The sequence below is a fragment of the Crocodylus siamensis genome, chromosome 1, assembly GCF_052110815.1.
Source record: "Crocodylus siamensis isolate JL-2025a chromosome 1, ASM5211081v1, whole genome shotgun sequence".
Taxonomy (NCBI): domain Eukaryota; kingdom Metazoa; phylum Chordata; order Crocodylia; family Crocodylidae; genus Crocodylus; species Crocodylus siamensis.
This window is the reverse complement of record NC_143395.1, coordinates 204,075,714-204,093,342: the sequence shown is the minus strand read 5'-3', so window position 1 is coordinate 204,093,342 and position 17,629 is coordinate 204,075,714. Positions and strand designations below refer to the sequence as shown.

Genomic DNA, 17,629 nt, shown 5'->3' with positions numbered 1-17,629 from the left:
CCATATCAAAATAAGTGAAGGGAAGTGTTAGTGCTGGTACAGAGTACTTGCATATGTATGTACAGGTGCAATTTTTGTCCCTGGTACAATTCATCCACCTCTCTGTATTCAGTTAAATTGTCCATGGTGGGGTCAACTTTTATCCCAATGCTTAAATACTTCTGAGCTGACATTTAATATTTTTGCCTTTAAATTGCACTTGATCACACTCAACACTTGTTTGGGTTTTTTCCCCACCTCGCAGGAAAGCTGATCTTACTACAAAGCAGGAAAGTCTATTTTAAAGTTATCCAAGCTGCTTGACAAGGAATTGAATGAATTTTAGGGAAATGAATATAAGGTCCCAGGAGCCAAGAAGTTTGAAAACTGTTGCTTTCATTCAGTTGTGTCTTAGATGTCCAGCTCTATAACAGCTGCATTTAAGGCATATATATCTATAGACCTCCTAATAACAAAAGTCAATATGTGAAAGGCAGGAGAGCAGGTCTCCAAGTACATTATATTCCCTGGTGGAGTCCAGATAGGGATTTAAAAACCTGATGTAATAGAGATGAAAGGAGGTGGCACAGAGAAAGGATTTGTAGATGCGGGATGAACCAAAGGATCTGGAAGGCAGACGCCCAAAGGAGAAGGGTAAGGCATGGAAGCATGTAGCCATTGGAATAAAACAGAAGAAACAGGCTAATCGAGGAGGAATTATGCTGAAGCATAGGCCTGCTGCACAGAAGAAAGAAGAAGAGAAACAGGAAAAGAAGGTGTAGCAAAGAACAAGTGAAGAGCAGCTGGATATATGAGAAGAGAGGAGGAGATGACAGGGAAATTCGCTCTCTACATCTCTGCAAAACACAAGATCAGGGTGAGGGAGAAGGGGACATATGGGACACTTGGGGATGCCCGAACTTCCCAGCATGGGGCAGAGAAGGGGCTGTTCCCCACTCTGTCAGTCATTGTCCCTGCTCCTGCAGAGCATCCCCAGAGAGCTGAGCCTGTGGCTCTGCCTGGCCCAGTGAGAAGCCTGGACCAGGAAAAGGGGGGGGACACTAATGAAATTTGCTGGTTATACAAGATAACCTCATAAATCCAGATGTCAAAAAGACGGAATTCTCAAAAATCCAACACTTTTTAAAACAACGCTAGATCAGGGAGTAGCAGAGGCTGGTCCCAGAGTAAAGGAGGGCAAAGCTTGCATGTGGTGGCTGCTGCTGCCATCCACCACCCCACGCCGCTACTCCACATGTGGGTGGTGCTCTGGGACTACCTGCCACTACCCCAACTGCATGCCCCACCACCACCCTCCCGCTCTGGGACCAGCCACCACTCCCATTTCAGAAACACAGAGTTTTCACATTTCCAGCAGGTGCCTGGTCCCAAGCATGCTGGATTCATGAGGTTATATTTTACCAAGTTGGTAGGTATCATCAATACAGATGAAGATTGAGGTAACACACAGGAAGAACATGACTTTGACCACATCTACACAAGATGCTGACTGCACAGTACCTCATTACTACTGTGCAGTGGCATCATGAGATGTGATGCTACTGCGCAGTAGTAACAAGCTATTGCACAGTCAGCATCACCTAAAAGCCATTTGGCAATGCTACTGCACAGTAACTCCAATTACTGAGCAGTCATTTAGTACATTTGTGTATCTTCTTTTTTCATATGACATTTTAGGATTACAACATTCGTAGGTTAATATCTAAATTTGATAACCATTCAACTGCCTCTGGGGTAGCTGCATGGATTGATTTTAGATCACCATTAAATGCTGTAATAGGGCAATCATTCACAATGTGTTGCATCATCTAAAAAATCGCACTATACAAGTACTAAATGACTGAACAGTAACAACTACGCAGTCAGCGTCTCATGCAGATGTGGCCTTTGAAGGACTAAAGTAATTGAAGTGGGCTGAAATCCAAAAATGCAAAATGCAAAGTTATGCACGTAGGGACCATTAAAAATCTCTGCTATAAGGTAGAAGCATATTGTTTGAAAGAAATTGAGGAGAAAGGCAGAGAAGTATTAATGCATTTGTACAAGGCCCTGGTAAGACCTCAGCTGAAACAGCATGTATAATTCTGGTCACCCATGTCCAGAAAAGATGTATTTCAGCTTGTAGTAGATGCAAAAAAGGGCTACAGGTTGTTGGATGTACCTATATTGATCCAAGGCAGTGGTTCTCAACCTTTGGTACCTTACGTACAACCTGCTGATTGACGCAGCAAAAGCGAAACTAGAAGTCCCACCGTGGCACTTCTGGTTTTGCCGCCGCAAGCTGAGTCCTGCTTTTTCCTTTCAGACCATGGCCTGGGGCAAATTAGCCTGTGCAGGGCCCCCTCCCTGAGCCCTGGCACACTGACACTGACACACTGGGAGTGAAAGCCCTGGTGTACCAGTCACAGTGGGAAGGTCGATGGCTGGAACTTCCAGCCCAAACAGGCAAAGATGCCTCCAACCTGCCAGGCAGGGGGGTGGGCCAAACTCAAAACACGGCACCTGCGTACCCCCTACCCGTGTCTCATGTACTCCCCAGGGTATGCGTACCATGGGTTGAGAAACACTGATCTAAGGACATAGGAAGACAAGGTTCTTTGGGTACATGTGGTATCTTTTATTAGTCCAACTAAATAGTTGGAAAAATTGTTCTTTGCAAGCTTTCAGGCACAAACACCCTTCTTCAGGCACAGGAAGAGTCTGTTGCTGTTTTGTGTGCTCTCCTGGGTAGAATAGAAGCCAATATGCAAAATGCAGGTCTGTGAAAATGGAAATGTATAGTAGTGAGGATCAGAGGGAATGGGAGACAACAAATATGAGACAGGTAGGTGTGGGGGCCAGGGGAAGGGGTAATGTTGAACTGGTGATGGGATGTAGCTGGTAAAATGCAGACAGGTTATCAGATAGTAGGCAGGTTATAATGTGCAATAAATCCACTGTCTAAATTTAGTCCATGATTTTTCATATCTAGTAGATTTATGAAGTGAAATTTTTAGGCTGATCTATGAAAGGTGTTTTGTAAATTCCCTTTTTAGAACTAGAACTGAGAGATTGGAGAGAGAGTGGTTGTCTTGTGAGAATTGTGCATAGGAAGAATCAGAGGAAGAGAGAACATCATATGGGAGGAGACTGAAAGAGCTTAGCTTGTTTAGCATGGCAAAATGAAGGCTAGGTATGACAGCTACCTACAAATCTTTGGGGGAACACCAGGTAAGGAATAGAGCTACTGAGGCTCAAGAATTTTGGCACAAGAAAAAAAATAGGCAAAATCTGGCCATAAGTAAATTTAGATTGGAAATTAAAAGAATATTTCTCATTGTCAGAGCACTGAGATTCTGCAACAGCCTTTCAGTCAAGGGGCAGAGAGGACAAAAGTCTAACCCTAAGATTCTCAACCTTTTAAGACTGAAGGTATTTCTTGGAAAATGCCAGCTTTTTGACAATGGGAAAATAAAAGAGCAATTTTTTTGTTGTAAACAACTCAGGAAGACCACAGCACATCAGAATGCTTTTAACACTATGGATTCCTACTTGAAATCTCTGGGTTTGTCTTGTGAATTGCATTTGCACACCTAACAGTGCTAATATTATGCGACACCCTTGGAAGGATCGCAAGGCAGTCCAGGCTACTGCAGCATCCTGGTTGAGAATCACTAGCCTAACAACTTGAGCCGTCTATGAAAGGGATTATTTGATAGAGTTGCAGGGAACTGGAATCAGTGACCCAAGAAGCCCCTTTCTATCCTATGCTGTGATTTCCTTGTCATTTGACTGGGCTCCAGGCTACAGAAGTCACACACTAAGAGTCATTAACCTAATTCCAGTGGTTATTCATAGGAATGCCACTTTAACAGCTCATGTTTTCATCTTCTGTACTGCCTCAGTAGTACTTGACACAAGAAGCAGGCTCACTACGGGTAAAGGGACAGTGTGTAGTATGGTTGCTACTTAATAATGGTGGCAGGGTCAAGTGTGAAGGCCTCAAGAATGGTCACAGCCTTGGTTTCTTACAGGATACTGGGAAGATTGCAGGGGGTGGTGAGTGGCTGAGTTAAGCTAAGATTTGGGTATGAACTACAGGGCCAAAGGCATGTTAGCTCCCCTATTTATTTATGACCAGCAAGCTTCATCTACATGTGCTTCTTTTACGTGCCATTAGCCTAAAAACACCATTTTTAAGGGGCATTAAGGGCACAGGTCTACATGTGTGCACTCTAAATGCACCTTAAGAATGGTGATTTAAGGCTAATCACACCTAAATTTGATACTTGTGTAAAGCAGGTATCAAATATAGGTGTAAATAGTTAAAGTACTGTAGCAGGACATTAGGGTGCCTGCTACCGAATAGTAGTAAATGGGCTCAGCTGCCACTCACCAGGGCAGCAGGTGGGAGTTGCTATGGCAACAGAGTGGGTCAGCTGACCGCCAGGGGGCAGGGCCTGGCCTTTATAAACAGAGAAGGCTAAGGCCAGAATCAGTTCTCCTCTGGCAGCCTAAGGAGTAAGGGCTCTGCTAGAGTGAGCAGGGTGGTGTTGTGCACCAGCATGTGGATACAGGGTGGAGAGGACCCTGACAGGGATGAGAGGATAGCCAGATTGGCCTAAGATTTGTGTTATGTCCTAGGGGCTTTGTGTTTCTGTTTTGGTTGGTTGTTGTGATTATTACACCGGAGGACTGGGCGAGGCTGTAGGGGTGGAGGAGGCCTCATTAGGAGCTCCCCAGTAAAGTGGGGGTGTTCCTGGCACCACAGGGGGTGTTTTGGGGGTGTCCCGACCCCAGCCCAGTGTGGGCAGCTTCGGGAAGAGCTCAGTATTGTGCGTAGGCCCGAAGAGGCGGGTCTGGGGGGCCAGGTGAGGCTAAAGCCGCCTGAGCCCAAATCCTGAGAAGCCCGAGTTGGGCGCAGGATCCAAAAAGGGATCCAGGGACCAGGTAAGGCTGAGGCCGCCTGAGCCCCAATTTAGGGGAGCCCGAGTTGGGCATAGAGGGCCCCGGTGCAGGCGGGGAGTGCGAGAGGCACGAGCAGGGCCCCAGGAGGGGGCGAGCCTAGTGAGAAGCCTAGTTGGGGGTGAGTGCAAGGCCCCAGTTGGGGGCGAGAGCGCAGGCCCCGGGAGAGGGCGCGGATATTGGAGCAGGCCCCGGGAGAGGGCGCGGGTAGTGAGCAAGGCTCCAGGAGAGGGCGAGCATAGGAAGGAGGCCCTGAGAGGGGGTGCACATATAGAGTAGCCCCAGGAGAGGGGGAGCATAGGGCATCAAGTAGAGTCCCGGCATCGTAAGGCGGGCACCGTGCCACAGTGGGCAAGAAGGCAGCCTCCCATTGATACTATAAGATCAAAGATGTGGCGGGCAAGAGAGAGGTTGCATTCAAGACCCAATTTGGCATGGTAGCCAGGGGGCGCTAGGGGAGGTCATGGTGCCCCTAGAGAGCGTCCTGTCACAGGTACCTTAAAGAATATGTAGATGCCTTAAGGTACGTTAATGCTGTGTATGTTGACTGAGCAGCAGTTCCAGCAGCAGTGGTACTTGTCAGTGTGCCAACCAACTTGGGACTACTGCCAAGTCAGTCAGCACACTGACAGGTAGGTACTGCTGCTCCAGCTCCAGCACCTTGGTGAACAGCACCTGCTGCTTCTACATCTTGGCAGTGCCAGGCAGCAGCAGGGGGCCCCATGGGCTCAGCTCCAGCCTGCTCTTGACTGACTTTTTGGGAGGCAGGAACACCAGGATTTGGGGCCAGGGCAATTATATCCAGGGGGACTGGAAGCTACCCCTCAGGCAGCACTGGGCTACACCGCCTCGCTACACTACCTCAAATTGCTAGACATGGCTTGGGGAATCCAACATGCCCTATGCTTGCTTGAAGCCAGTCCACCTCTAGCTGCAGTCCAGCAGCCCCAGCTCCACACATGCCACTGACAGACCCCGCAGCCCCTATCTGTGCCTTTATCTGTGCTTTCCAGCCAGGAATGTGCTCATTGTTCACACTGCCCCTGGCCACTTTCCCAGTGTGGCACCTGCCCAAGGCCCACAGTCCCCCAGCACAGTGATGTGTGTAGGGGGCTGTCCAGGGTGCTGCCCAAGGCAGACTGCAAACCCATTCACCCACCAAGCTGCATTAAGGTGCCTTAAGCCATGCACATGTAGATGTGTGCCTAAATCACCTTAATGCACCTTAGGCTAGGCACATTGGGTGTGTCTACACATGCACTTTAATGTTCATTAGCCTATTTTAATGTACATTAAAGCATTGCTTATAAAGTCATGCTATTTAGCTAATGTGCATTAACATAAGCTATTGTGCATTAAGGATCACTAAAAAAAACCCTGCTCTTTAGATAAGACAGGCTAATGTGCATTTTCCTAGTACCTCATAATGGAGGAATTAGATTTAATGCACATTAACTAAAGCACATTAATGCACATGTAGACATGCCCATTAAGTTTAGACAAGTGTAAATTCATGTGTAGACATGCCCACCGTCATGTAGATGTGAGCTGTATGCTCTTGTCCATAGAAACAGCAAAGTGACTGGTGCCTTTTAAGTCTTTATGGTTCCAGCAAGTCCATTGCAGATTCACTGCCTTTCTTGGAACCAGAAAGAAGCAAGCAAGGGACAGAGTAGCTGGAGAAAGGAAAGCGCAATCATTTTTTCAGATGCTCTATTACTGCAAAGTTTTCCCAGCTCAGGTAAGGCCCTGTACATGTAGCATAGGCTTTCAATCTCAGTCTGCCTAGTGTTTCAGTGATTGCACCTCAGTTAGTGCTATGTGACCCAGTTTGCATGCACCATGGTTGAATTTCAATGCAGGAAGCTGAGACACTGCTTACTGTTACAGCAATTTTATGCATCCACCAAATTTCATAGTATTCTTTAGCCAGTTATACTTGATGTTGTGAAACATAAATGCCAAAAATAGGGTGTTGAACTTCTGTTGTAACATAGCACTTGGTAGAGTATTTGGTGCACAATGCAAAGGCAAGCATTTAAGCCCTCTGGATAATTGCACTAATGGGTGTTATGTAAATAAGCTGCTCCATCACCCCGCAGTCACCACAAAATCTTTCAACTCCTACTGATCTACCATCCTCCTCTGGAACTCCTCAATACTAATCAGATTTATCACATTGGCCACTGCTTAATTCTGCCTACTTAGCATGTATTCTTCTGCACTGTTACAAGTTATATTTAAAATTACTATGACAAAAAGAGACTAGAGAGAATAATTGTGTTTTGGTTTCAGTTTGTTTTCTTTGTATTTGTCTGCAACGTATGAAGGATTGTATACTGTTGAATGACCTAACAGTCAACTTCCTTTGTCATTTGCATGGAAACAAGGAAAGAAATATTTAAATATTGTTTTCTTCCCACAAAAACATTTTCTGTTTATTTGGCAAGTAATAGGTGTAACATCTAATAAAACATTTATATGGCTTTAATCACCAGATTTCAAGAAGATAGTACCATATCCTAACAAATGAAAAATTTGTCATTTCACAATTTTACCATGTGCCTCAGTATTACAGATTTTTAAACCTTATTGTAGTCATTGGATTTCTGCCACCAAACTTGCAAATTTAACTCTTTGTATAAACAACTACCATTTACCATTACTTTTAATGGATCTGCAGCCACAATCATCTCTGTCAAGATGACTATCATTATTTATGTGTAGGATTTGTACATGAAAATAAAACAACTCCTTGTTTCCAGAAGGAAAGAAGCCAGTCTATCCTGAGGAATAAAAACACGTCTCCTGCCATGCAGTCAGAGAACTAGAAAAGCCAACCCTGAGACCATGGATGAAAATGGGGATCAGGAAGTAAATTGGGAGTCTGGGGAAGGAATTTTTTGCTACTTGTGATACCCTGCTGCCATTAACCTAGCCCAAGGCTTAGCTAAGCTCATGGATGAGGTTAGCCCGAGCAAGATCAAGGTTGTGTTGGCTGGTAAAGGAAACATTCTGAGGAGTCTGTAGGCAGTTTGTACTTGCCTTGGTTGGAAACACCCAGTATTGGTCAGTTTGTGGCTTAGGAGTGTTTCTGGATTAGTTATTAACTGGAAGCTTTTGCATGGGTGTAAAACACTAAGGATTTGTTCAGCTATTTCCTGCTTGCTAGGAAACTGCAGCCCATTGTGGCAGATGATGACCTGACTTCATGTAATTCATGTCTTCATCACTGTTGTCCCAAATGGACCACAGCAAAGCAAGCTATCAGGGCAAGAAAACTTGCCCAGCCTCCAGGATGCTACGACTAGTAGAAAGCGCAGCAGTGGGTACCCTCCTCAGCAACACAGGTCACCACGAACACCTCCAACCCACCTTCCATGCCTTGCACTGGGTTCCCTTGAAGTATTGCAGCACGTTCAAGATACCGATCCTCACTGCCAAGGCATTCAGCATGTATTGGTACCATTCCCATGAGGAACACTGCCAAAAGCCCCCACATCCAAGCACATACATGGAAATGAGGTGGTGAAACCAAATCAAAGTTGTTCCTGGCTGCTGCCCTCATGTGTACCAATAGACAAAGTCTGAGCACAGTGGCAGGCAACCCCAGTGCCTCATTTCTGGGTTCGGTGCACTGGCCTCCCTTATGTAGGGAGGCTCTTAGGTGCCTTGGTGTGCTTTTGGGTGTGCTGCTGCAGCAGCACAACCATTGCCCTTGTGGTCTTGCCTCCAGCTACCCAATGACTACCTGCTGGTCCAAGAGACCTCAGGCAACAGTTCTGCCCTTCTGACGCCTGTGAATTATCTACCACAAAAGCAAAACTACTGCAGGCTGAAGAACTGCCTCTGTGTCCTGTCCAGGGCCTTCCTCAGACTAGGGCTTCAGGCTTATTTGATGTGCACTGGGGAAATGTGGGCCAATGTCCACCAAAGAAACTATAAGACTCTCTACATAAGGGGGGCCACTATAGGCATCTCAACAGAATTCTTGGGACAACTGAAAAAGGAAAGAGGGAAGGGAGTGAGGTCACAAGGTCACAACAAGGGACCCAAAGGGGGCAGTGAGTACAGCACCCGCAGCTCCCTGAATGCAGCGAAGGATCCTGTGGACGCCAACCTGGGACAGAGCGAGAGGATGCCGAAAGCTGAGGACTGATCAGTGAACCAGCTTCATTTACCAATGGCTCCACTGCTCTGGCCGAGACACAGACACTCCCTGGCCAACTTCCCCTCCCCAGAGCACCCGGGGCTCTGGGACGCCCAGATAACAAGCATTGTTGTCAGGTCTTAAATATGAAATTATGGTATTGAGAGCTCAAAAATCATTGTATTTGCTGAAAAACTATCATACACTGAAAAAATATGCAAATACACCTTCTTTACTTTATATTTCTCACTGTAACTTGCAGTGAGTGAATGAGAATTGGGTCCTCAAGGCTGAACCACTTATTTCAGAGTTAATGATCTATCAAAGTATTAACAATAACTTCTAAATGTTTTGAAGGCTGTGGGTATATATAAAAAATGTTGTGACTACTGTGGTAGTCTTATTTGCACCTGGGCAAAATTGTGCACATATGGGTGTAATACCTCTGAAAATAGTGGAGGGTAAGCCTTCTACTTCCCTGCTGGAGTGGGGAAGGTCTTAGCTTGAAGCATGTTTTATGGAAATTGTAGATTCTTCCCTAGGGCCAAGGATAAGTAAAACTCAGAGGCATCTGAACCCTAAGCCTCTAGGCTCATCCTGCAAGTATAGTGCCTGCCAAAGGTTTTGGAAACATCTGAAGCACCAGATGGGGGTGGAGGATGTCTGCGGGTAGCAGGACCACTTATGGTTCTGGACTGACTCAAGATTTGGAATTTGCTTTTGCTATTGCAATACAGAACATTTAAATTTTAAAAAACCAACCCCAAAAGCCAGTTGTGACTCCTTTAGAATGGCTTGGGTTTTGCGTATGTTGCATCAATGAGCTGCCTCAAAAATTCTCATACCATTTGAACACTGGTAGTTATTAAGCCTACATCCTACAAGGGTTGAAATTATCTGACACACACGATGAAGATACACCCGCCAACCCTGACAGGTGACCCCAGGTGCCCGGCTCCCGCGGCAGGCCAGGCACGCACTATGTTACATCCACTCCCCCCACTGCAATTTGGTTAAAAAAGAAAGCGCTCGACTTGGGGGGTCGCTAGGCCGACGCGCAGGGACTGAGCGTACACGGCCACGTGACGCAAGGCGGGCGTATCTCCTCTCCCTCCCCTCGGGTATCCCTACGCCGCGCAGCCAGACCCCTCCTCTCACGCCGCCGCCGCAGACGCCGACTCCCAGTCTCGCCAGTCAGCGAAGCAGCCGCAGCTCGAGGGGTGGGACGCGATATAGCCCCGCCCCCTCATTCGTTCGGTGACGGGCAGGCAACTCGCCTAATGGGCGGCCGGCCGCCTCTGACGTAGGGGCCGCGCGGCCCAATGAAAGCGTCGGGAGGAGGGGACGAGGAGGGCTCGGCGGCACGACGCCATCGCGGCTACGGCAGGCGCGGAAGGAGCCGCCGCCGCCGCAGCCACCGCCGCCGCGGGCCGAGGCGCGGAGCGCGTTGGGGCCGCGCCGCCGCCGCCGCCGCCATTTTGTGCGAGAGGCGCGGGCGGGCGAGCGGGCGCCATGTTTGTAAGGAAGACATAGCCCGCCATCTCCGGCCACAGCACCCCCGCCCCGTGCCCTTCTTCGGGCTCTGCCCGGGCCTGCGCCTCCCGCCGCGGGCCGACCCGGCCCCCCCGCGCAGCCCGCGCCAGCTGGCCGCGCGCCCGTTAGGGTGTCTGTGTGTCTGTGTGTCTGTCTCACTCAGTAACCGTGAGTGCAACCTTCAGCCTCTCCTGCTCCTCCTCACGGGGCCCGGCCGCCCGCAGCGCCTCCCTCCGCAGCCCGGGCGGCGGCCGTGTCCTGCCTGCCTCCACTCCCTCCTCCTCCTCCTCTTCCTCGTCCTGCTGCCGCCACCGCCAGCAGCACCATGGCGTTTGAAAGCCTGTTCTCCAAGCCCCCCAACCCCGTCCTTGACCCACACATACCCGACTCTGACAGGCAGCATGCAGGGGACGAAAGGTCGAGTACCGCTCTTCTCTCTCTCTCTGTCTGTCTGCTGGTGGCGGTGGCGGTGGTGGCGGTGATGGCGGTGGCGGTGATGCTGGCGATGCCTGTGTGTTGATGTGCTAGTGGGGGGATCATGTTGGGAGTTGTGTGGGGCAGGTCACCTTTAGGCTGTGAGCGGGGGGAGACCTGGGGAGAGGGGTGCAGGCACAGGATTTGTGGGGGGAGGGGAGTGGGGGTACAACACTTAATGGTTAGGTGCATTTTTTGCATGTGATTTACATTTCTCTCTCTCTTATTTCATCCCACAAAATGTACCCCAGCAAGCATCTGTATTGGTCACCATTGTTATGGTCCTCCTTTGCCCCCACCCCTGTGTGGTGCTGCTTGTGCAGCTGCAGAAAATGTGTTTGAATATACAGGCAACCCCTTCCCCAGGTCCACCGTTAACCTCATTTTTCTTGCAAGAGGATACCCTACACGTTTAACTGGACTTTTTAAATGCAGATTTAAGGTTTGACTGACACGGTGTTTGCCACCTCTCAATCCCCATGTGCAGCAAACCAGAGTCCTTTTACTGGTACCAGGATCCCTCCCTCCCTCTTCCTGCGAGTACTAGCAATAAAAATCCACTCCAACTGTTCTTGGCTTCTTAGCTAGCTGCAAAAAATGTGGTTCTAGGTGAACAACTACCTGTCCTTCAATGGGTACATATGCCTGAAGCATCTATAATGTAGGTGCTGACATTGTAGTGGTTTTTTTCACTAATTGGCTGCCAGCGTAATTCTCCCCATTCACTTCTCACTATTCAGTTATCTTTTCAAGGGGTTAAAAACATTATACAGCCTCTAACTAAATCTCACAACCATCAGGTATTTATGAGCCCTATTTTATAAACACGGAAACCAAGGCCCACACATTTAAATGATCAGTCCGGAAGTCACACTGAATCTAGGAAAAGGCCCCAGACCTTCAAACTAAAAATCCTAGGAATATGCTTAATTTAGAAGTGATATAAATTTTAGACCTTAATTTTGAAGCGGTATGAATTTTTGCTGTCATATACATGTCAGGTTGTAATAATATAGAAAACTACATTTTGACTAGAGACAAGCTATGTTACTGCTGCTTTTAATGGTCTCTTTTCTGACTTCGGATTACACAGTCAAAAACGCACTTAAAATGTGCACATTGGTAAAATATTAATGCATCATGAACTTGATACTGTAATTGTTTCACATTTTATAAATATACTTTTTAGGTTTTCTTTAGGAATTAACATAGTTGCTGTTGGCCTAAGATCCCTTGTCCACTTCTTCAGTAAAGGCATTTTTTTCTGAATTTAATGATAGTGTTTTAATTTAAATGGTTCATTTTTTAAAGATATGTAACATTTATGCTCTATAGTACTCCTATTAATCCACTGTCACTATGGGTACTTTGTACCCAAAGGCTCATCTGGCATCTCTCACAGTTGAGGCAATAAAAGATATCACTAAAAAAACCATGTTTCTTGCACATTTCCTGGACCATCACAACTACAAGAGTACTCTAATTCTAAGAGAAGATAACTTTACAATTAGCCTTTTTAATAGGTTACAGTAAGGCACTTTCCTCCTACAGTTAATAGAATCTAAAAGAAAAATGATGCATATAAATACATGCTTCCTCTCTTTGCACATGTGTAAATTCAACCCAGTCAAAATGTAGCACTGTAAACAAGTTTACGGTGTTTTCCTTATGTATTGATAACTCTGACAAGAGGGGCCAAAACCCTTAGAAAAGAAATACAACCTCTTCCAGTCCAGAAAATGTGTTTCACACTTAAAGGAGGCATGGATTTCACTGTGAATATTATTAAGCGAAGTAGCTGTGATGATGTTAACTTTCCTTCTACTATCTTTTGGAAAGGATCAAAAGTAACAGATAAATCATAGGTTGATATTTTATAGATAAAATCTGGATGGGCAATATGTTCCCATTCCCTGTTGACTTAAATAGAAACATTACTATTGGTTATCTTGGTAGTCTAAAAACTAAACATTTGTCCAGTTCTACCTTGTGTTTTTTTGTTTTACTACATAGTCTAGTTGTACTTGCATTACTACATAAATAGTCCTGTAGTATTTTGTACAGCATTAAAGCTATTGATGACAAACAAGAGCTATTGTACTCTTGTTTATGACATGGAAGAGGAAGTTTTTTTCTTTGGGCTGAATTTTTTCATGCCCTTGATCTAAAGATTGGATAAAAAGAAGAAAAAATGCATTTTGTCATTTTGAGTTAAGTGACTGAGAAAATAAACTCTGTGATATATTTTATTGGACCAGCTATATAGTAGGAAGAACTGTTGGACCAGCTTCTGAGCATCTGCTGTCTAAGGAGGGGTGCATGTTACCCAAAAGGTTATCTAGCAGTTCTCCTTGCTATACAGTTGGTCCAGTAAAAGGTACTGCAAAAAAGTGCTGCTCTTTGGACCTTTCCTGGCCCATCATGATTGCAACACTCCAACCCTAAAATAACTTATCTCCTCAAAAAGATGCACAAAACTTTTTTCCCCACTAAATTACTTGAATATGTTTAAAGAAAAAAATAAAATCTATTTGCACATGAGGCTAGTTCTCATTAGGGATTATTCATGATGTTGTTTTTATTTTCATTAAAAACTATGGGAAAACAAACTCGGGGATAAACTAGGTACAGATAAACCCATTCTATAGAAAATCAACCCCAAACAGAAAAATGCAGGCCAGTGTATATATGCCTCCAAGTTACATTAAAGTAGGATGCCTTAAGAGGTGATAGAGAGCTTGTGTGGGGGGTAACTTAAAAGTAAGAGGGGCTGGGGAATGTTCAGTCTTGGTGTGGGCAGGTGGCTACACTCCTTTTGGAGCCCTGTTTAAGTCACTGAATGTCTGCAGGGGTATGGCACTCTGCATCTGTGTTATCAGACCAGGGTTTGGACCTTTAGGCTTGTTTTTAAACCTTGATCCACAGACATGCATCTTACTAAATTACATGGTAAATGAGTTTACTAGCAGTATCTCTACTTGCTTGTGTTAAGAATTGGTTCTTAGTTGTTAGAGGTACAGCAGAGTATGGCACTAAGAATTAGTCTCCTGAATTATATTGAACTGGAATAGGCATATGCAAAGTTTAACTGCTACAATGGGTGGCATTTTTAAATTGGTGCCAAGTTTGCAGCTGCAGGGAAATTTCAGAAAATAGATCTTTCCATGGCTCAGGGTCAAGATTTTAATTGAAAAGTTCAGACACGTACTGGTTCTGCTTGTTGTAGGAGTGTAACTGAGATGTACAGATGTCCTTAATATAATCACCAGCCTGAAATTTATCTTGCAGTAGTAACTACAGTAAAAATAGTGATGACCTAATGTAAGTTAGAATGTTGATACACTAAATATGGAGGCTTCTGTATGGATTCTGTAGTTCGTGTTTTGATTTCCACTTGAAGACTTAATATAACATTTCTTATATGTTCATGATATTATAATGATTTAGTCTCCAAATTGAACAAAACAACTCTCCAAGGAACAATGGAACTTGCTGTGTAACGTTTCCGTAAAATGTTGTTATTTTTTGCAGAGGAAATTTTTTAATTCTGCTTTTCGTAGTAAAACTTTTTTTGGATATCTTTTTCACTTTTGGTTCCTTTTGCCTAAGAAATACAAATGCTAATTAATATTCATATCAGTGCATATTCCAATGATACCTTTGACCTAGGATATTTATAATGTTTTAAAATAAAGTGCATGTAGTTATTTATTTAAGATAACCTAATTGAATCAGGAAGGTTGGCTGGCTGATGGAGTTTACTCAAAGCTGTTACTAAGTACTATTTTCTGATACTGCCCTGTTCACCTCCTTCACTCATTAGCTATGCCCTGCATGTATCCAGGTATAAGCCAGGTAAACAGTCAGCCTTGTCTGTAACTCAGAGGCTTCTTTCTTATTCTGTTGTGCTCTGCTCCCCCTCTCTCATTATCTGAGATTATTTCCTTCTTCTTTCTAGCACCTCTATTTCCTGCCTTTCTGTGGTAACTATAACTTTAAGCTTTGCTAATGAAGTAGGCTTTCCTGAGCAAGCATCCTATGATTTACCCAAGTGAAGGACTTCCCTGATAAATTGTGAGGTCAGATAGTGTTGTAGGGAAAGAGCTAACTAGTAGTGCTTACACTGAGCAGTCTTGAGTCTAAATCTCATTTTTGAGCTCTCCATCATTTCCTGGTCCAGCTCCTCTACCTGCTGCCTGCCTGGATTTCACTAGTCTGCTTTGTTGTATGGTATATTAGAGGACTCAAGTCAGTTGGGGAAATACTGAGTGAGAGAGCCTGAGTGGAAGAACTTCAGGGCATGGTGAGCTACAGGACCACGTATCCTTTCCATCCAGCCAGTTTTTCCTTCTTGCCTCTTTGTCTGCTTCTCTTCTGCGTGGCAACTATCCATGTTGAGTCCACATTCTACTAATCCATTGATTCCTAGCTGTGGTGTTGCAACACCTTGCAGTGCCTTAACATCCTTTCAAGGATGCCCTATGGTGCCATGCGAAGTTTGCACTGTTAGGTGTGCAAGCATGATTCACAAGATAAACCAGAGATTTCAAATAAGAATCCATCATAATGAAAAACATTCTGAGCTGTTGTAGTCTTTCCAAGTTCTTTGCAGCAGAAAAACTGCTCTATTATTTTTCTATAGCAGGGAAAAAAAGAAAAAACTAAGAACTGGCATTTTCTGAGGGGTGCCTTAAGTCTAATGAGGCTGAGAACCACTGATCTAATTATTTCCCTCTTCCATGCCCCACCCCCCCAGGCACTGCTCTGCCCTCCTTCTGTTTATTCATTCACTGTTCCCCGTTGAATTTGCAAATGTTAATGCAGTGGCCACTTATTTTGAACATTTCCAAATATATGTATTCACCCAAAAGAAACATTGAATTAAGGTGAAATTAAGTTTGTGACTGTAACAGTCATGCCTTTTCTAAACATGTTTTAATGTCTGTGTTTAAACATTACAGAATCAGGAAATGTAAAGCTAAGGTTATTTCCACATATCCCATACAAGAAAATTAGACCTACAGTAAACAAAGACCAAATACTAGAAAAATAGTAAATGTGGAATTAAGGTGACTTTTACTATTTGTATAACTAATCTAGGTAATGTTAAGTGTCTGTAACCTTAACTCCATCTACTGAAGCTGTTTGGTGGATTTCCTTTGGTGTTTTAAATTTAAGTAATTCTAACGTGACTGGAGAGCTACGGATCCTGGGGTTGAAAAGAAAGGGCTTGCTAATTTTCTCTGTTCTTTGTCTCTTCTGCATCTGTCCGAAACTCACTTCTAGCATGTTCTCATGACTGCTGGCCTGTGGGCAGGGTGATTTTCCAAAGCTCCCACCTGTTGAAAAAGGGCAGGTTAGAACCAGCTGGTTCTGTGTCAAGACATCAGCGACCCTTCCTCAAATTATTTCATTGCCTGCCCTAAGACAAAACTTGAGGCCATCTGAAAATTCTGACATGTCTTACCCAGTATCACAAAAGAGAACAGGATCTGCCAAAGTTTCCCTAGGTCTCAGTCTGTTGCCTTAACTGCAGGAGTATCTTTTTCCCAGAGCTCCTTCCACTACTGAGAAAATAAGTACATCATGTTGATTTGTGTAAGTGCTTTGTGGAGGTGAGCAATAGGAGAAGCTTGATTGAATGGACAGCTGGCCAAGCTTGAATGTAGCCTATTTCTTTCTGAGAGAGAGGGTGGTTCAGTGGACATGACTCATAATTCCCCCTTTGCAAAAGTGGGACAATGATGCATACCTTCTTTCTAGCGGAGATGGATAATGAAGCTTTTTTGATGTTGATTGAGGAGAATGTCACTAATAGCAGTTATTGAAAAAGGTGAGCATAGAATTACTGACTTTTATTGAAGTGTTTAAGGGTGCAAGTAACTCACTTCCGGAGTCAGTATTTTATATTTTTCTCTAGCCCATAATTGAGAATAAGAGTGTACTACTACAATCAAGTGAAAGATGTATTCCATTACATCAAGCAGTAGAGTTGTTTTCTGATGTCGGAGGCTCTAGATTCAAACCTCTGTTGAAAGATATTTTCTGTGGTTTCCTTTATGGTTCTCTCTTAGGATGGGACTGATTCTGAAGTTCTGTTAGTTTAACAAACAAGCGTAAGTTTTATTTTAGCAATCTGAATGGATTGTCCAAAACTACTTCATCTAGTTGTGTAGTTCCATAATGATCTAATAATTTTTCATGTTTCCATTTGTGGGTGTTTTTGGGGACCATGTACTAAGTAACAGCTAGGAGACACAAATATTGTTTATGTATTGTTTTATGTCTTTTCTTCCCCAGGTGTATCCAAGAAAGCATTAAAGCATTTCTACACTGGCAATTTTATGGGCCTTGATGTGCTTTTAAATTATAATATTATATCTATACTGGTGTCTCTGGAAGTGGTGGAAGCTAAATTCTACCAGCATAGCTGTAGCAACAAAATGGTATAGGCATGCTGACAGATATCCCTCAATAGAAACACCCCAAAACTTTATGTAACTTTGAAACAGCTTATTTTTAGGGTGA

At 44.6% G+C, this 17,629-nt stretch overlaps 2 protein-coding genes across 11 annotated transcripts in view; one reads left to right on the top strand and one right to left on the bottom strand.

The window, feature by feature from the left end:
• LOC149873921 (uncharacterized) overlaps positions 1–12,528 on the bottom strand; it is a 102,325-nt gene extending 89,797 nt beyond the window's left edge. For 5 of the 10 annotated variants that reach the window (XR_016443097.1, XM_090052996.1, XM_090053012.1 and 2 more), the window contains exon 1: positions 11,011–12,528. The gene's annotated coding sequence lies outside the window, so the exon portion shown is untranslated. The remainder of the gene's footprint in view (positions 1–11,010) is intronic. The other 5 variants (XR_016443100.1, XR_016443099.1, XR_016443098.1 and 2 more) reach the window with 5 other exon arrangements.
• The window catches only part of ZC3H6 (zinc finger CCCH-type containing 6), a 62,852-nt gene continuing 55,692 nt past the window's right edge, over positions 10,470–17,629 (top strand). Inside the window, exon 1 of the mRNA XM_090052983.1 lies at positions 10,470–11,044. Coding sequence (XP_089909109.1) covers positions 10,953–11,044 — 92 coding nt within the window. The 5' untranslated portion in view covers positions 10,470–10,952. The remainder of the gene's footprint in view (positions 11,045–17,629) is intronic.